This window comes from Phodopus roborovskii, unplaced genomic scaffold (assembly GCF_943737965.1).
Source record: "Phodopus roborovskii unplaced genomic scaffold, PHOROB, whole genome shotgun sequence".
NCBI lineage: Eukaryota > Metazoa > Chordata > Mammalia > Rodentia > Cricetidae > Phodopus > Phodopus roborovskii.
In genome coordinates this window covers 25,182,584-25,202,758 of record NW_026126434.1, presented here as the reverse complement: position 1 = coordinate 25,202,758, position 20,175 = coordinate 25,182,584, and the positions used below count along the sequence as shown (strand labels likewise).

Sequence of the window (20,175 nt, the reverse complement as noted above, 5' to 3'; positions counted from 1 at the left end):
CTGGTTCTTTCCTCCTATCATGTTAGACCCAGGGACTGAACTCAGGGCATCAGGCTTGGTAGCATGCGTGTCTATCAGCTGATCCGTCTCTCTGATTCAAGTTGTTTAATCTTACAGAATTTAAGTCAGCCAGACGTTGGCTGTCCTCCTCACTCACTCTTGAGAGTTCATCCCTCCTCCTCACTCCCCTGTGCTCATCCCACCCCTCACTCACTCCCCTGTGCTCATCCCTCCTCCTCACTCCCATGTGCTCATCCCACCCCTCACTCACTCCCCTGTGCTCATCCCTCCTCCTCACTCCCCTGTGCTCATCCCTCCTCCTCACTCCCCTGTGCTCATCCCTCCTTCAACCTCTTTGTCCTCACCCTGTTCCTTGGTCCTATTGAAAGAGTTGGGTTCTCCTGTAGGGAGGCAATGAGCTAGGCATTCCTAGATAAATAGAGCACTGGTCTTAGGTGGAGACTTGGGCCAAAATCCCCTCCTCTGGTCACCTCCGCACCCCCCACAGGTCCACAGTAGGGCCACAGCAGGGCACAATAGGGACTGCCCCAGCAACCGATAGTCAAGTGGATGTGATGACCACAGGTGACAACCCACTCCCAGCTCTGCTGAGACTGTTGCGTCCCTGGTGATTTTCCCTTTCACTGCTTGCAGGCAGGGCTCAAGTTGTCTGCTCTCAGAGGGGCAGGTCTCCAGGAGGGGTTACTTGAAGGAGCAAGCCTTGTCTCCATGTTTGGAGGGAAAATTTCCAAGAGCAACATCTGTGATGGCACCATGACACTTTCTGTCCCTTTTAGAGGCTTTTGAGAGGAAGTCTGAATCTCCTCAGACTGGGGCTCCCTGAGGCAGAGGTTGCTTTAGTTCTGTTCTCAGAAGTTCAGTACCAGCTTTGCTCTTAGGGATGCCTATCCCCAGAGAATGCAGGAGGGTGAAGGGCTCATAAATCATACAGAGTGACTGTGATTGCAGGGTCCCTTCTGCTCAGCACCAGACCTTGTCAGTAGTGTGGTTTGTCATAGATCCAAACTAGGTTTCTCTTGTCTAAAAGCTATGGATTCACTCAACTGTGTCCCTGGGTGGTCAAGGGGGAGACCTGAGGGTGGCTGGGTGATCCTTGCTGTGGTGATCTCTTGTCATGTACCTGGACCATCGTGGTGTGTGTGTGTGTGTGTGTGTGTGTGTGTGTGTGTTGTGTGTGGTGCATGTGGGGTGCTTGCATGTATGCGTGTTTGTGTGTGGTACATGTGTATGGTGTGTTTTGTATGTGTGTATGTGTGTGTTGTGTTGTGTGTGTATATATATGTTTGTGTGTGTGGTGTGTATGTATGTGGTGTGTGGTGTGTGTGTGTGTGTGTGTGTGTGTGTGTGTGTGTGTGTGTGTATACAGGGGGTGCCTGTTACTAACTCAGAAGAGTCAGCTGTGATGGAGCAGGGTCCCCCAGGAGAGGGAAAGATGAGGGCACCATTGGGTGGGCTGCTGGTTTCTAGGCTGAGCCTCAGCTGCGTGTCTCCCTCCTCTAGTGCTCCAGGGCCATGTGTACCGCTTCTGTACAGCTGAGGGCCTGTGGCTGCACAAGGACAACTCCAGCCTGCCCTGGAGGGACCTGTCGGAGTGTGAAGAGTCCAAGCGAGGGGAGAGGGTGAGATGACGGGTTCCGAGCCTGGGAAGGGGCAGGCAGCTGGTTTCTGCTTCGTAGGAGAAGGGGGTGGCTGTTGTCACATCTGTCTCCCTGCTTCAGGTGACTCGGCACATCTGCCGTCTGGCCAAAGGTGGTGTGTGCTCACCTTGGAGCCAGGTTGTAAACATCCCTGAACCACTTCCATAGGTCATTCTCTTTCTTGATTCTGGAATCCCAAGTGGGGCCAGGTCACTTCAGTGCCTGGACCCTGGAATGAAGGTTAAGAGAGAAGGAGGTCCTCTGGGCATGCACACATCCTTGTGTCCCTCTGTGTACACAGAACTCTCCTGAGGAACAGCTCCTGTCACTGTACATTATCTACACTGTGGGGTACGCACTTTCCTTCTCTGCCTTGGTCATCGCCTCAGCCATCCTTGTTGGCTTCAGGTAAGTGAAGCTGAAGACTGGGAAGGAGGGGACTGTCTTGTGCTCATCTCTTTAGTACAGGACTTCCAAGCCAAGGTAATCAGAGGTGGGATGGGTGGGGTGTGGGTATCCTACTTTCTAGGACTTCCTGGAAAATAGGAGGTTGAAAACAGGTTACAGCATTGTGTGTTCAGTCTACTCTCCACCGTGTAACTCTGCATGTGCGCTTTAAAAAAAATCACACACACACACACACACACACACACACACACACACACACAGTAACAGTGGATGGTGTGATGGTGGGAAATTCCAAGAAGTCACATCCATCAAGCAGATAATAATCAATAATTCAGCATGATTTCAGAAAGGTCTCTGTGGCTAGAGATTCTATGTCTTGGAGCTTGCTGACAGCAGGGCAAAGTTCTTTCTTGGGTTTCCCTGGCCGAGAAGCACCTTCATTAATCTCTCCAGAGTGAGTGAGGGAACTGAGTTGAGGGTCAGAAGAATTATGAGGGCAGAAATCTGAGGATATCGATCATCAAGAGTTGGAGATGTGGGTCTAGAGAGATGGCTCCGCACTTAGCCATTGTGAGCTGGGGCGATGGCTCCACAGTTAAAACACTTGCCACATAAATGTGAAGACCAGAGTTCAGATCCTAAGAAAGCCACATAAATGCTAGGTGTGCATGGTGACCCACCTGTAATTCCAGCCTTGGAAGGCAGAGGCAGGCTTGCCTGAGAAAGCTTGCTAGCCAGGCTAGCCATATCAGTGAGCTCTGGGTTTGATTGAGAGCCCTTGCCTCGATGAAAAAGTAACAATGGTGAAAGATTCCCAACCTCAGACCTCCCTCCACACACCTGTGCACACACCTACACGAAAAAAAAAGGGAAAATAAATAAATAAATAAATAAATAAAGTCAGGTGTGGTGGTAAACACCCATAATCCCAGCACTTAGATCAAGGCAGGAGGGTTGCCACAGGCTTCAGGCCAGTCTGGCTAGCCTGAGCTACAGAACAAAGCAACGCCTACCCATGAAGTCTCTATATCGTATCCTCCGAAGAGCTCACCCTTGCCTGTAAGGATTTAATTTACACTCTTTCTCACTACCTCACACTCCTTTGTTAAGTGTCAATATCAGCACACAGAGTGGTTCATGGATATTTTTAGCAGCACAGTGGCCATATCCTGCTGCAGTTCCGAGGGGTGGGAATCCAGCATTGTGTTTTCCTGAGTTCATTCTGATGCAGGTAGTCTGTTTCATTAATTTAAGCTGTCCTGTATTCCTTTTGTCATCACATGGTTTGTGGATATTTGAAGTGTTTTGTTGATTTTTCTTTCTGAATTAAGAACCTTACAGCAATGGGTTTCTTCTGTGGGTCTTGCCTGTGTGTTTCCTTAGGGCGTATCCCAAGAGGTAAAACTGCCACCAGTAACCAACTGCCTTGTTTTCAGTATTTTGTGGGCTAGTGTTAGATTGCTTGCCAGGTGGCTGCTGCCAGTCTGAGTGCTGGCCACCAGTGAGGAGGTTTCTTTGCTTCATACCCGACCCATATTCAGCATTTTCAGAACTAAGTGAAGCTAATCTACAAAGCATGTGAAAGAACTGGTTATGATTTAATTTGCTTATCTTTCACCCCTAGAGAGGTTTTCTTCATATTTTAGTCTTGTTCATTGCTTTTGCTATTATTATTGTTATTTTACTTGATGTTCATGGATTGTTTTAGGCATTTGTTATCTGGATATTAACCATAGACATACTTAATCTATGCCATTTATTTTCACTCTGGTGAAAATTCTAGGATTCTGCATTTAAATGAAATAAAGTTGGACAACTATCAATTTTTATTCATAAGTAAAATGTATCAATGGGAACTATTGATTAAGGAAAGTTATTTTTATTACTTAGTAGACATTTATTAATTTTCCCCCATAGATTTCTCTTTGCTGTCCCTTGGGTGACCTTTTCTTATCTGATGGTTACAAAGCCACCCAGCTCTGTCCCCTTCAAGAAGTTGCAGGGTTATTGTGGAAAAATAAGGATTGGGGAAAACAGGCTGAATAGATGTTTATTCGGGGAGAAATAACTTACAACAGAGACAGATGACTGCCAGCAGGTTCCTGTCCCAAGGATGCCAGGAATCAAGAGAGAGCTCTGGGGTCCCCGGCCCCAGACCTAGTGGTCAGTGCGACAGGTGCAGGTGGGGTGGATATCTCACTACACAGGGTCTTTTTTCTGCCTTGCAGTTCTTCAGTCCACCTGGGATTAAGTTTGTGTCAGGCAAAAAATCAGGGTTTTACCCCCTCCCCACATATTGAACGTGCCTTTGCTAACAGTCTTGGTTTGCCACAAGGGTCCCTGGATTTGTAAGTTGGTTTCCATTGTTTATGTCCTTTTCCATCGGTCTGTTTATCTACCCTATTCCCAAACCATAGCGCCTTGTCTCCTAAAAATTTATTAGAAGTTTAAGGTCTCAGGCCAGCAAGTTGGCTCAGTCAGTAAAGGCCAAGCCTGGTGACCAATTTGATCCCTGGCATCCGCACAGTGCAAGAAAAGAACCGACTCCTTCAAATTCTTTCCCAGACCTCTGGGCAACACGCATTTTCCTGGTACCCGTGGGCCCAAAAACATACATACATACCATAGATACATAAGATAAATTAATTAACACAATAAAATTTTTAAAGAAGAAATAAAAATAAACCCTATCTCTCAGACTGTGGAGATGGCTCTGTAAGTTAGACATTTGATACTCAAGTATGAGAACCTTAGTTTGCATCCCCAGAACCCATGGAAAGCCAGATATGGTTGGTGGCATGTGTTTTCAGCCTGGTCCTCCTGCAATGGCGCAGAAGACAGAGACAGGAGTATTCAAGGAAGCTCCTGGATCGGCCAGCCTGGTGTGAGGCGTAGTGAGGGGAGATTCCAAACAAGGTAGAAGGTGAGGGTTAGGACCTGAGGTTGTCTCCTGACATCTGCCTGTGCACTCACACTCACACACATATTCATGACATATATGTGGAGGCATCATGCATATACGCAGACAGCTCCTAGTTCTCTTACAGCAAAGACTCCTATGTTGTGATTTCTTTTGTGTATTGATTGTTTTGAGAGAAGGTCTCATGGAATCTGGGCTAACTTTGAACTTGGATTGTAGCCGAGGCTGGCTTTGAACTCCTAATTCCCTTGCTTCCACCTTCCAAGTGCTGGGATTACAGGTGTGCAAATCATGCCCAGATGGGGGTTGTTTTGTTGAAACTGGGCCTTGTTTTGTAGCCTAGACTTGCCTCAAACTTTTGATCCCCCCTACTTCAGCCTATCATGTGCTGGGATTATAGGAAAAGACCGCTTGATGGTTCTATTGACCTCCTAAGCCATTCTTGACCTTGAGCAATTCTTTGTAAAATTTTTAAGTACCATGAAAAAAAGTTGGCATTTTATTACAGCTGCTTTGAATTCATTATTTAACATGGGACAATGACAGTGGCATTTCTGTTTATAAATATGGTGCGACTGTGTATTTCCCACTAATGTAAACTTCTCTAATAATTTTAAGCCAATTTTATTAAGTTGCCCCTAATGATCTCACCCATCCTCTTGTTAGAGATATTGCCAGGAAATCAAATAGAATCTTACAAATGGATCTTCAATTTCTTTTTATTGCATATTGCTAGGATGTGTCGAGGAAGCCATCAGAAATCTTGCCAAACTCTTTAGTTGCTAAAAGTTTGTCCATACATTGTTTTGGGGTGTTTCTGAAAATACTTGTCTATAAGCCATAACCAGTTGTGGTTCACCTTCTCTGTGGCCCTGTGGTAGTTATGGGGTCGGTAGAGAAGTCATTAGAGGCAACAATGGTGCACATCCTTGCTTGGCTGCTGGTTTTAAAGGAAATAGTTGCCAAGTTCCTCAGTTAAGAATGAGTTGACTTTTGCTTGGGAGATAGCCTTATAGCAGATGAAGTGCCCTCTGACTTCTAGTTTATCACACAGTGTGTGTGTGTGTGTGTGTGTGTGTGTGTGTGTGTGTGTGTGAGTACACACATGCGTGCAGATGTGTGTGTGCTCACATCTGCATGCTCTGCACATGGGTTACATAAGTGTCCCTCTCTGTCTCTCTCACCATACTCACTTCAGAACAGGGTCTCTCACTGAACCTGGAGCTAGGCTGGCAGCCGGCAATCCCCAGCCATCTTCTGGTCTCTGTGCCCCACTCTTACCCCAGCACTGAGGTTACAGGTGTGCACACTTGGTTTTTCACATGGGTGCTGGGGATCTGAACTAAGGTCCTCATGTTTGCACAGCAAGCATTCTTACCCACTGAGGCATCTCTTCAGCCCTACTACACATTTTTATCTGAGAGTATACTGACATGGTACCTAATTCCTGTTGAATTCCTACCATGTGCCTGGACACGCTCTGCCCCAGAGAACAGTCCAGAAGTGTCCTGTCCTAGAGGATCAAAGCTTCCATTTCGAAGACTGATCCCAACACATGCATTGTTTTGGTTACATGTAACTGTATGAGAGAGGTCACGGCAGCATGGAGAGAATGTGGGCAGGAAACAGGCAGTGAGGGCCTCTTGGGCAGCACTTCAGTGACTCTCAAGGTTCTGGGGAAGAAAGACATTCTTAGAGGAAGGAAGGCATCAACATAGTCCCAGAGGCAGACACCTGATGTATGTGTGGGCTGGCCGGAGAGCCAGTGTTGGCCATCTTGCCAGGGAAGGGCCCTGCTTTCTCCCTTAGACACTTGCACTGCACCCGGAACTATATCCACCTGAACCTGTTTGCATCCTTCATCCTCCGAGCGCTGTCCGTCTTCATCAAAGATGCTGCCCTCAAGTGGATGTATAGCACAGCTGCCCAACAGCACCAGTGGGATGGGCTCCTCTCTTATCAGGTGTGTGGTGTGGCCTGGGGATCCTGGGGAGGAGAGGACATTGTTGAAGGGGTCCATTGCATAAGCCTGGGGTGGGTAAAAATGGAAGAATCCCAGATTCGGCTTCAGGAGGTCCATGTATGATGGGAGGGTCAGTCCATAATGGGGATTTTCTAGTGCTATGGGAGAGGCAGTCTACCATGGGAAACTCCTAGTCTGATGGGAGAGCCCCTAGTCTGATGGGGAGGCCCTTGTCTGATGGAGAAGGCAGTCCACCTTGGGGAAACCCTAGACTGATGGAGGAGGCAGTCCACCTGGAGCAAGTGAGTCCAAGGTAAGAGAGACTGTGCCTTAGGAAGTTCAGATGAACACAGGCCTGAGTTTGCATTCCAGCTCTACCATGTACTGGTTGTCTATATCTTCAGACACATCACACAACCTCTCCAGGGCTCAGCTTTCCTCCCAGCATGGGGGTGTTGGCAGGTGCTTTCTTCTCAGGATGGGGGCGGGGCATTGTTCAGTGAACTAAAGCAAAGACAGTCTCCAGTAGTGGTCCTGGCCATGTGAAAACTTTCATCCCATGTTAAGCACGGGATTGTGGCCGGGAAGGGTCAGTCAAGAGCATCGGGTGGGACAGGAGGCAGGGCTGCTGCCCCCATGAGACCTGTCTTTGTCCCTAGGACTCTCTAAGCTGCCGACTGGTGTTCCTGCTCATGCAGTACTGCGTGGCAGCCAACTACTACTGGTTGCTGGTGGAGGGTGTGTACCTGTACACGCTGCTGGCCTTCTCGGTGTTCTCGGAGCAGCGCATCTTCAGGCTGTACCTGAGCATAGGCTGGGGTAAGGCCTGCCGTTCACCTCACCACCTCCAAGGGGACCTGCCGCAAAAACAATACATCTCCTTTCTTAACAGTGCCTCCACTCTCAAATGACCAAATACCCCCCTTCTGACTGTAACCCTGCCACCACACCATTAGAAGTCCCTCAAATACCTTTTCCCCTAAGGTCCTGTGGGGACAGCATTGCATACCCCATGCAGGGCAACATGGGGTCTTGTGGAAGATGCTACACCCTGGGCCTCACGGTGTTCCCAGGCTGATGTGAAGGGAAGGGCTTGAAGGAGAGGCAAGTCAGGAAGAGCAGCCAAGAAAAGGGGTGGACTGTGGATATGGATGTACCTGGAGCCCGGCTGGAAATGTTCTAGCAAAAAAAAGTTTACCGAGAACCATTGTGCCTAGGAGTCACGTGGAAGGTAGGGAGGATTGAAGTTTGGTTGGGGTGGGGGTGGGTGGGTTGAGTCCTGCAGTGACAGGGAGACAGGTGGGGACACCTCCCACTGTGGAACCAACAAGTCCCCCCACCTGGGATGTAACAGAGGACAGACCTATAGTCAGCCCTCTCTGATCTCTCCTTGAAGTTCCAGACTTTTTTTCTTCATGCCATACCGTTAGTCCCTAGAGCCATTCTCATCCCTCTCAGCCTTGGCTTCCAGACTCTTCTCAGCTTAGTCAAAGCAGACTGTGTTCTCTGTGTCCTCATTGCAAGGTTGCCAGCTTACCTTCCGGGAAGCTGCCTAAGGTTTCCAGCCTCCCAGGACTCTGCTCTCTGGTCCTCTCAGCCCCTCTGCCCTCTCCTCACACCCTGCTTATTTGTTTAGGTGCTCCTTAGCTACCTCAGGGATGAGGAACTCTAGTGGGGGTTTAGTGTAACCAAAGTATTAAGGTCCCTAAGACCCAGAGAGCAACAAGGCCTTAAAGGCAGAGCAGACACTGGGGGACAAGAGGCAACTAGCTTCCTGACTCTAGGCCTTGTTCTCTACTTGCCAAACAGGTCTTGGCTTCTGCCTTTCTCCTCATCCCCTGTTGGTTCTGCTGAGCGGGCTTAGGTCTCTATACAGATAAAAGTGTCTCTGGCTTCGTCACACAGAGATCCCTAACAGTCCTTCTCTTCGTCCTCCTCCAAGACTCAGACCATCCTACTAGATCTTTCCTTCCTTCCTAGACCTCTTTATCCTGGCAGACAACTCCATCAGGTGGGGCATCTGGAGAATCCTGATGCTCCCTAGGGGTGGGTGCAGGGACAGGCCATTGAGGAGAACTCAGGAAGGGCTTCCTCTGTGTGGGGGGGATGGATACCGTCTGCCCATTCTGGGAAATAACATCAGCCCTGTTTGTATCTGTCACCATAGCAACCCTAGGGCAGGGCCAATCAAAGGGATGTGTTCAGAAAAACAGGGATTTGGTAGGGGTCAGTGGAAACATATGATATTCTGGGGGTCTCTAAGTAGGATATGGGGGGGGGTACCAGGTCTTTCTTGCTCATTCTGGCTCAAGGCTCAGGACCTTCAGGGACATCTTCCCCCAACCAGAACATCATTTTTTCTTTTTTGAAGAGCTGGGTTGGGGAGAGGCAGGATCAGAGAAAAAAATGTGAGTCACAGAGACCTGTATGCTCTGTGACCATGCCAGGAAGCCTAGCTCAAGTTGGGATAGGCAGACAACTTCTAGCTTCCTAAAAGACTGATGTAATTGTGGGAAGCCCCTAAGAGACACATCACCTTGTACTGCCATCCATGAGTAGAAGGGAGGATAAGTGATGGTGGGAAGACATGACGACCCAGGACCTGTCCCGTGCATTTGGTTGACCTTTCTCACCTGGCTCGTCTTGGAGAACTGCAGCCTGCAAGGAGTATGTCACCTTGGAGGGTGGGAGAGCCTTATTTACCAGATGTCAATGAATGGATAGAGCTCATTGGGGTTGGCTGGTGATATGAGCAAGCTCACACATTCTGGAGTGGGGACTCAGAGAGAAAAAACAGCAACTGATAGAGGACTTGCAACCTGAAGTTTCTGCATGTATGGCCTAAGAAATTGCATGGTCTTGTCTAAAGAGATTCTCTTCTCTTGCTGAAATATTTATTCCATTCCTACTGGGCAGATTCTGTGGGGCAAGGTCTATGCTATGTCCCAGGACTCTCCTAGGTCATCCCATTATTTGTTCAGTCCAATGAATACCTGCTTATAAAGGTCATGGATGCTGGGCTGGCTGGTTGGTGCAAAAGCAAACAGGGTGGGGTGAGATAGCTCACTTGATGAAGGTGCCTACTGAGTAATCCTGAGGACTGGAGTTCGATTTCCCAGAACCCACATAAAAAAGTTGCAGTACATACTTGTAATTCCAGTACTGGGGAGACAGAAACAGTCAGATGCCCAGGACTGGCCAACCAGTTTAACCTAACTGGCAGACCACAGGTTCCTGTTAGAGATCCTGACTGAAAAAACAAGGTAAACAGATCCTTAGGAATGACATCTGAGGTTGTCCTCTGGCCTGCACATGCATAGGTATGTACACTTTTACAACACAACCTTGAGTAAATATAGGAATGGACACACACACACACACACACACACACACACGTACATTATGAGCAGTTTCCCCGCCAGCCTGGTCTCAGAGCTGTGTTAGCCCCAAAATAACACATAGAGATGCTCACTGTATTAGATATAAAACTATTGGCCTGTTACTAGCGTTTCTTATTGTCTAGTTCTGCTTTAAATATTGAACCAGGGGCTGGAGAAATGGCTCAGTGGTTAAGAACACTTACTGTTCTCCCAGAGGACCTGAGTTCAATTCCCAGCATGCACACACACACACACACACACACACACACAAAGTGTAATAACTTTCAAACAATAGTAATAGAAATATTACTAAATGGGCCAATGAGGATATCTGATGAATACTACCCAGCTGTGCACTGCTCAATGCCCTCTGCTCTCTTCCTCTCCCCTCCCCTTCCTTTCCCAACCTTCTCTGAATCATGGGCCAGTGCGGTGATCAGACATACAAGTTGCTCAGCAGCTGTGACTGTGTGGACATCATTGGGTTAAGGACCCTGATGATGGTGATTGGAAAGGTTATGAAATGGTTCTGCCTTGGAAGAGATGTCTCAAGGCCACATATGCACATGCATGAACCCTCTACCACATCCACAAAACCTGTGTTGACACACCTTAATGTGCACACGGTGACCTACTTCAGACATCCAAGGGAGCAACTTGAGAAAGGCGCAGGTACAAGCAAGTAATGAGACTATTGAGGCAGAAAGCCTCCAAGGGTGGCTGGAGTGGATGTAGGCTTATAGCCCCAGAATCTGCTTCTACATATGTTCTTCCCTCCTGTCCATTTCCTCATCTACTGTGATAGGGTAAACGGCCCAGCTTCCAGTTAACCAGCACAGACTAGGCTCCGGGAAGTCTACTGTGTAGACCTTAGAAACCAGCCCAGATTGCTTTTCCATTGTTATCTAACAGTGACCCCTGAACTTGCTCCTTAGAGCCACAAACTAGTATCTCAAGAGTTTCTGTGCTCAAAAGTCTTGAGTTCAACATGGCTGCACAGCCCTGACTCAGAGTATCTAGCTGGATCTGTTAGTCGGAATTGCTGTTATCCAGGGCTTGACTGTGGAATCTATCGCCAAGCTCACTCATGGAGCTGTGGGCAGGAGGCCTCCATTCCTTGCTGTAGGGAGCTCTCTGTAGGCTGTCAGAGAACACTTCGGCATGACAACCCCTCTCTCTGTATTCCCCCAACTAAATGGAGACAGGATGAACAAGAAGGAGAGGGGAGGAGGAGGGAGGGGAGAGGAAGGGAGGGAAAGAGAGAGATAGAGAGAGAGCACCAAAGTTTCTGAATATAGGAAGATCAGGAATTCGAGGGTATCTTTGACTTTATAACAAGTTTGAAGCTAGTTTGGGCTACTTGAGACCCTGCCTCAACGGCAACAACAAAAACTATGAATACCAAGAGATAGTAGTCACTGGGAACAATCTAAATGGCTATCTATAAGCTGTATTAATCAGCTTATATGTATTTGCATTACTATAATAAAATACCTGTGACATTGTTATCATAAAAAGTAGAGTTATTTAAAAGATCACCATTCTGCAGATTGAAGTCAAAGATTAGGCAGGCAGACCCATTGCTTTGGGCCTCTTGAGGGGTGACACATTGCAGTGGTGGGGTACATATGGATGAGTAAGGAGTCTACCTCGTGCCAGGAAGGATAAGTGAGAGATTGGATAGGCTGGGGTCCCAAAATCTCCTCTAGGAAGGACTGCCTACAGGCTCTATCTGCTGAAGACTCCACCACCTCCTGGTGTCACACAGATGACTCATAGCCAAGATTCTGGAGACAAATCCTGGCAGGGCTCCTGGCACACAGGAGGGGCTGAACCATGAAAAACTCTAAGGAAGAATGTGGAGTGTGAGTGTGAAACCCTTCACCTCCATTCCCACAAGCACTGAGCACCCACCATTTTAGGGCCAGGAATGCAGAGGGGCTGGAGGTGTGAGGAGTCCAGGGTGTGAAGAGGACCCAGGCTCTGTGGCAACAGCTCTATCCTGCCAGCTCCTCTCTCCTCTTTGTCTTTCCTTCCCTCCTCCTCTAGGTGTTCCTCTGCTGTTTGTTATCCCCTGGGGCGTTGTCAAATACCTCTTTGAGGATGAGGGGTGAGTGTTCTGCTGTGGGAGAGTGGTGTGGTGGGGTCTCATTCTTATTTATAATCTATGGGATTCTTGAACTCTGGAGCACAAGTTTACTACTTGTTTGGGAGGATTCATGGGGTCAGCAGGAGTTTAGCATATGAATTCTGTCTCTGATTTCTACTCCCTGAACCTACCCTGGGATGGCATGATGATCAATATTGCTGGCCTTTGCAGTGCATGGTGCCTTCCTGGTGGCTTTTATGAACACTGGAGTGAATCGCCTGTTGTTTTGTGTATGATGCTGGGTGTGCATGTGACTGTTTGCAGAGGTCCGTGAAGATGGGGGAGAGGCATGGATCTCTCAGTGTGTGACCATGTATTGAGGACTCTGGGGTGGGATTATGTGATGCCCTTGCAGGACTCTGCATGAATCTGTGGTTGGGTGTAGCACTTTGCTTGGCCTCATGCACTTGTGCCTTTGTCCTGAATTAGCCACTGGGGCCTCTAAATATCCGGTTGGATACCTTGTGTGCCTCTTTCTCCCTAGCTGCTGGACCAGGAACTCCAACATGAATTACTGGCTCATCATCCGACTGCCCATTCTCTTTGCTATTGGGGTGAGTGACAGAGTTGGGGCTTGGAGTGGAAGCTGGTGGACCTAGCTTGGGACCAGGCTAATGACTGGGGTAAGGTGAAAGGTCCTAGCCTCCTGCCCATGTGCTCTGCAGGTCAATTTTCTTATCTTCATCCGGGTCATCTGCATCGTGGTATCCAAACTGAAAGCTAATCTCATGTGCAAGACTGACATCAAATGCAGGTACCTTATCAAACCAAGGTGGCTGCAGGGGTGCCTTCTGCCTTTCCTTCAGCCAGAGAGAGAATCTAAAACACTCTGTTTGGAGCCTCATGTAGCCCTCTTTTCCCATCCCAGCCTGGTCTGCAACCCCTAAGATTTTTCTCTCTATTCTTAATAGCCCCTAAGCTTCTGGAGTCTTGACCTATCGTGGATAAATAAGAATCTGGGACAACAAATAGGCTGATGGATGTTTATTCAGGGAAAAATCACTTACACCAGAAACAGATGACTGCCAGCAGGTTCCCATCCCAAAGATGCCTCCAGATGTTCTCTGTCTCCAGTCAGGAAGCAAGAGAGAGTGCTGGAGTCCAGTAACCCAGACCTAGTTCCCCCAGGTCACGCCTGCACCTGTCCCCACCCTCAATGGGCATGGTCAGTGCAACAGGTGGATATCTTACTACATTGACCTCTGCCACCCCCCCAACTGACACACATGCACACACACACACACACACACACCAAGACAGCCTGTCCAGGGTATTTTCATTGGACACTGTCCATGACTCAGACAGCAGAAAGAGGGCGGGCTCAGAAAGAAAAGAACAGTCTGTGTACAAGCGCCTGAATGACACAAGCGGTCTTACCCTGTCCCCAGACTTGCCAAGTCCACTCTGACGCTCATCCCCCTCCTGGGGACACATGAGGTCATCTTTGCCTTTGTGATGGATGAACATGCCCGAGGGACCCTACGCTTCATCAAGCTGTTCACAGAGCTCTCCTTCACTTCCTTCCAGGTGACTCACAGCTGGGGGGCACTTGCCTGGTATGTCCCGAAGTGAGGGAGGGGATGAATAGGATGAGGCCTGGGAGAACAATCCAGGCCCCAAGTCCCATGGTGGGAGCAGAGCCAAAGCCAGTATCCCCCCAGGTATTTGGACCTAGAAGTCAGTCTTCTCTGTAAGTCCATAGTACAAGAAGCCTTCCCAGATGTGGACCTGGGCATCTGGGCATCTAGAGAGAGGCACTGCCAACCACTAGCATCCTGCCAGGCAATTTATACACACAGTGCATTCAATTCTCCCAGGACCTACCATTCTGAAATTGCCCCTACTTAACATAACTGGAAACTGAGACACGGAGAGGTTAAAACAAAATTTACAAGGTGTTGTATGACTTTTCCTAGGAAGACATGAAAAGATATGCATTCATATCTGACCAAGGAAATTATTCCACTCGAATCCAGTTAGTGAACCAATGAACTTATTGGGTTGGATACAAGATCATGGGCAACTCAAAGGCAGCTGCATCATTGAAAAGCTCACCCCAGCAGGGGTGATGACTTACAAAAGCTGCATCCCTGGAGCTCCCTGCAGTTTGCAGGCAGCTCCGTGGAGGAGAGTCGCCTTTTCTTAGTCACTGTTCTATTGCTGTGAGGAGACACCATGACCACCACAACTCTTATAAAGGAAAACATTTAATTGTGGCGGCTTACACTTCAGAGGTTTAGTCCATTATCATCATGGCAGGAAGCAAGGCAGCATGCAGGCAGACATGGTATTAGGGAGAAGCTGAGAGTTCTTGCATCTTGACTCACAGGCAACAGGAAGTGGTCTGAATCACTGGGTGTAGCTTGAGCATATATGAGACCTCAAAGCCTGCCTCCATAGTGACATACCTCCTCCAATAAGGCTGTACCTATTCCAACAAAGCTATACTTCCTAATAGTGTCCCTCCCTTTGGGGAACATTTTCTTTCAAGCCACCATACTCTTCTTCTTCAGAAACTGCTGACTGCCCATATAACCCCATGGTGGGGCCTGTAACTTTCTGAACTTCCTGAGTCTTGTAAGTTTCATGAGCTCCCTTGGTCTTATGAGCCTCCTCCTTTCTTCCACAAAGGAATATCTCAATCCAGAAGAACTAGCCACACAATACAGGGGTCACACAGGTTCAGAGCAAGGAATTGGTCCTCTTTGATAGCATTAGATGATAGGGTGAAAATGTAAGAAATTATGGCTGGAGAGATAACTGAGAAATTAAGAGTACTTGCTTCTCTTACAGAGGATTTAGGTTTGGTTCCTAGCACCCATGTTTTATACAACTGCCTGTTATCCCAGTTCTAAGAGAACCAGACATCCTCTTGTGGCTTGTAAGGGCTCCTAAATACACATGGCACATTTAAAATCTCTCTCTTCCTCTCTCTCTCTCTCTCTCTCTCTCTCTCTCTCTCTCTCTCTCTCTCTCACACACACACACACACACACACACACACACACAGAGCAGCTGCCTAGCTGTTGTTGTGGGCCACTGGGACCTAAGTTCAGCAATGGGCTGGGGTGGGGGAGTTCTTCATACTTTACCTGCTCTAGCCTTTTCAAGGAGTGGTAGCCATGGAACTTCCTTAGTGCCTGAGCAAGGAGCCTCTTGTTTCTTGAAAGGAAATAATACAAACAAATAAGCAAGCAAACAAACAAAAACCTTGTCTAGAACTGGAGAAATGGCTCAGTGGTTAAGAGCTGTGCAGGCAAAAGACCTGAGTTTGACTCCCAGCACCCATATGGTGGCTCACAGCTAGCTGTTCACAACTACCTGTAACTCCAGACCTAGAGGATCTGATATCCTCTTCTGGCCTCTGGGGGCACCAGGCATGTTGTGTACAGACATACATGCAGACAAAACACATACATACATAAATTTATTTTGGAGAATAAAACAAAACAAAACAAAAACTTGTCTATTCCCAAGTCAGCCTGGGCTGCCTGATTTGAGCAGAGGGCTGCCAGGGGTTAGTCACCCAGGTACCTCTTGCCTACCTTCCTGCTAACATGCCTCTTGTTTCCAGGGCCTGATGGTGGCCATCTTGTACTGCTTTGTCAACAACGAGGTAAGGTCTACAGATGGAATGGTAGGGGCCCTGCTGGGACTGCTGCCATTGGCTGATGTGGGGCTCTGCAGTGGGGTTTCTCTTCAGTCTTCCTAATAGAAACTTCCAGTCCCCTCTCTGTGGCTAAAAACTGAGGTGATATCTTGCCTTTATATTCTGTTCTGTGCCCCCAATACACACACACACACACACACACACACACACACACACACACACACACACCTAATAAGAGCTTAGGAAAGACCCAACCTTGTGCTAAAGGGTTAACATTGACTATTTCATGCAGGGGTGTCCAACCTTTTGACCTCGCCATATGTCATTCACTGTCACCCACAAATGATTTGGGCCACATTTGTCACTATAGATATGCATGCAGCCCTTAGGCGACAGGTTGGACACACCTGATTTATTGCAAAGTGATTCAACACGCTTGTACCCTAGCCACTCTTGTGGCCTCTGCCCACAAGAGCTCTTCTCCAGATCCAGGGTTGCCATGGCAATGCCAGGTACTTATGACCTGAGAAGATGGCTTGAACATTGGTCTCATGTGGCTGCCAAGGCCTGCACCAGCTGCTGGTCAGTGGGGAGTGGGGTTAGGGGAGGACTGATGATGGATTTACTGTAGCTTGTGTCTGAGGGCTGAAGTGAAGTAGTTCAGGAGCCGTGAGTGTTGAGCTGGGTTTGTACTAAGCTGTGTGACCTTTGGCCAGCCACCTTGTCTTTCCCCCTTTCTACCCAGGCATCAGTGGAGGGAAGGAAGATTTATCAAACCCAGAGCTTGACTTGGTCCTTAGTCAGGGAGGGTTCTTGGGATGCGATGCTGGGCTTCAGTGTTCATAGGGTGGGTGGGGGTGAGGATTAACATTAGACAATGCAGATGCCATGGCCGATCATTTATTTATTTACTTTTCAAATCATGCATTCATAGGGGTGCAGGCCCTGTGTTTGTACCACAGAGCACAGGTGAAAGTCAGAGAACAACTTAGGGGGAGTTGACTCTCTCACTCCCCCACATAGGCGATCCAACCCAGGTCATCAGGTTTGGTAGCAAATGCCCAATGAGCCATCTCACCAGCCCCAGGTTCATTCTTTGTTTCATTTCTCTAACTGATCAGTGGGAGGGCCTCATGTCAGAGGCCCATTCATTGATTGGTCATTCATTTGACTCATTGAAGCAACCTGCGGTGAGTGCCTGCTGCGTGGGCTGAGCCCAGTGCTAGGAGCATGGGTAGAGGAGAAAGATGTAGTCATGCCTATCAAGTGCTCTCTGCTAAGTGGGGAGGAGACTCAGCCAGAGACCAGCCAGGGGCAGGCAGGAAGCCAACGGCTAGCTGAGGGCACTGGAGTCCAAACAAACCTGGGTTCTAATCCTGGCTGAGCCCTGGGGAAATATTTATGTTCTGCTCCTCTCCTTCTTCTGCTTTCCTTGATGTGTGTTCCCAGGATTAACAAGGAAGGGAACCAAAATGGATGTGTGTGTGTGTGTGTGTGTGTGTGTGTGTGTGTGTGTGTGTGTGTGTAGGCCAGTACCAGGCATCTATGCCAATTGTCTTCCTCAAACTCTCTCCACCTTGTTTTTGAGACAATGTCTCTTGCTGAACTGGAGTTCATTAATTGGTTAAAGCCCCCAGGGATCCTTCTGCCTCCCCTCACTCTGACCCTGTGCCCACACACAGATCCAGTGCTGGGTTTGTAGACCTGAGCCAACATGCTCAACTTGTTTTTAAATTTTATTATTGTTTTGTGTATATGAATGTTTTTACCTATATACAAGTCTGTGTGCCCATGGAGGCCAGAGGAAGGCATTGGATCCCCTGGAAATGGAGTTACAGATGGTTGTGAGCTGGGTCCTCTGGAAGAGCAGCCAGTGCTTTTAATTGCTGGAACATCTCTCCAGCTACCCCTGCCCAGCTTTCTAAGGGGATCCTGGGGATCTGAACTCAAGACCTCAGGTTTCTGAAGCAGGCCCTTTTCTGACTGGACCATGCCCTGCAGCCCCTAGATAGTGGTTCTTGAGAACAACTATGATGGCTGGGGCCACCATGGAAACTCAGAAAAAGTGCGGAAGAAGACAGGATCATAGACACCATGTCCTCTAAGTCCTACTGGTTTGGTGTGTCTCAGTTTACCATTCCCCCCTCCCTTCCAAGTGGAAGACTGTGAGAGATTTGCTTTTCTGCAGCTATGCAGAAGGAGACCCTTTAGTCTCAATGTCTCCATGCCAATTATCAGCACTATACAAACCCAGCCAGGCAAGGAAGCCATAGGTAATGTCTGCTTGGCCTCCTTCCCTCACCCTCTAAGCCTGTGCTCCACGACACTGTCTGGGACACCAAGACTCCATGGCAGCCAGGATCTGGGTGGTCTTGGCCCTACTCAGCACAGAAGTTCTTTTAAGGGATGGCATGTGACCACACAGGGTGTCTTGCTGGGCTTAGCAAGATGGATGGCGTGGATAGACTAGAGGAGGGGTATTTGCTTAGGGGCAGGTAGGGGCACTGGCAGGGAGCCTATTGTACACAGCCACTGGCCGCTGGCCCTCCTGATGGCTTGGGTCTGAAACGAACACAGTCCGTAGACGCTCCTGCATGGGAAGACTGGTGGCAAGGATGAAAGAGCAGACAATGAGAAGAACCCCCTGAAGTGTGATCCAGCCCCTGGACGTGCTGGGCGGCTTGTAGCAGCTCTCCCTGAATTCCAGCCATAGAGCTGTGATGGAGCCGCAGCGTTATGACAAGCCCTGGAGGGATTCAGAGCTCCTCAGTGTTCTGTGTGACATTCTGCCCCAGCAATCTGATCCTCCAGCATCTACCCTTTGGAGAATTTGCTTCCCCATGGCAAGCATTTTGGTTGGCTGAGCTCATCTGGGCAGATTGTCCTGTCAAGCTCCCTTCACTTTCTTCAGATTGGATAGGTTCAAAGCTAGGCAAGAAGTCCTGGGTCTTGTCTAGTCCTCCTTGCTTCTTTGACCCCTTCTCTGCCCTGGGAGGCTCAGGGACTGAGTGAAAACCTTAAGGGGAATCTGGGCTTGATAGTTCACACTTGTAATTCAGGAGATTGAGCTAGGAGGGTGAAGAGTTCGAAACCACTGTGGGATGTATAGTGAGATGATGTATGCTGTTAGAAAACAAACAAACTCAGACCCAGAACAAAGCAAAGCAAAAGCTCCCGAGGGAGTGTAGACTGCAAGGGTGTCTCCAGGGTTAGGGGCAGTCATGCCTTCCCCTTCCGCTTGTCCAAGCCACACTGTGAGAGCACTTTATAGAGAGAGACCCCATCTTCTCTGGTTCTCTCTCCCTCCCTGAATCTCTCCTTCACTCCCATTCTCTCCTGTTCAATAATGCTGTGATGGATTGTAGAAGGTACTTAGCTGAGATGGTACTTAGAGATGGAAAGGGCTAATTAGGTCATCAAGCCCATCTCTCTCCCGAGGAGAGGCAGAAAATAGGAGACAACAATAAACAATTTTATTGGGATATTAATTTAGGCGCCTGAAGACCTTGACTCGTGTCTCTTAATATAATCCAGCGGATTTTTTCCCTTCCCTGCTAATGTAATAACAGGGCCATTTTGTGGGCAGTTGATTTGCCTGATGGCTTTCGCTTCCCTGTCTTTTTTCCCACGGAAGGTCCAGATGGAGTTCCGGAAGAGCTGGGAGCGCTGGAGGCTGGAACACTTGAACATCCAGAGGGACAGCACCATGAAGCCCCTCAGGTGTCCCACCAGCAGTGTAAGCAGTGGGGCCACAGTGGGCAGCAGCGTGTACGCTGCCACCTGCCAGGCTGCCTGCAGCTAAGCCCCAGGGCTGCCCCCTCCTGTGGTCCTTGCTGCTGCCTAGGTGGCCATCCCAGGTGGGAGAGACCCTCCCAGGGACAGGGACAGGGACGGGAGGGACATGGGCACACACACGCCCCTTGCTTTCCTTCTCCAAACCTATCAGACGGGCAAGTGGGCAGTGCCTCCTGGGACCATAGACACATGTTCTCCAAGGAGAACAGCCTGCTAATTTAATCACCGCGCAGGAAGAGAGGAAGGAACGATTGCTGCTCAAATGTGGAGGACTCCTTCCTGTTAAAGCCAC

General features: G+C 48.7%; 1 protein-coding gene across 1 annotated transcript in view; it reads left to right on the top strand.

Annotated features, from left to right (window-relative positions):
* Positions 1-19,908, top strand: part of Glp1r (glucagon like peptide 1 receptor) — a 34,713-nt gene extending 14,805 nt beyond the window's left edge. Inside the window, exons 4-13 of the mRNA XM_051187063.1 lie at positions 1,522-1,640; positions 1,960-2,066; positions 6,796-6,949; positions 7,609-7,768; positions 12,379-12,439; positions 12,963-13,032; positions 13,144-13,232; positions 13,867-14,005; positions 16,053-16,094; positions 19,723-19,908. Coding sequence (XP_051043020.1) covers positions 1,522-1,640; positions 1,960-2,066; positions 6,796-6,949; positions 7,609-7,768; positions 12,379-12,439; positions 12,963-13,032; positions 13,144-13,232; positions 13,867-14,005; positions 16,053-16,094; positions 19,723-19,890 — 1,109 coding nt within the window. The 3' untranslated portion in view covers positions 19,891-19,908. The remainder of the gene's footprint in view (positions 1-1,521; positions 1,641-1,959; positions 2,067-6,795; positions 6,950-7,608; positions 7,769-12,378; positions 12,440-12,962; positions 13,033-13,143; positions 13,233-13,866; positions 14,006-16,052; positions 16,095-19,722) is intronic.
* Positions 19,909-20,175: the final 267 nt, after the last annotated feature.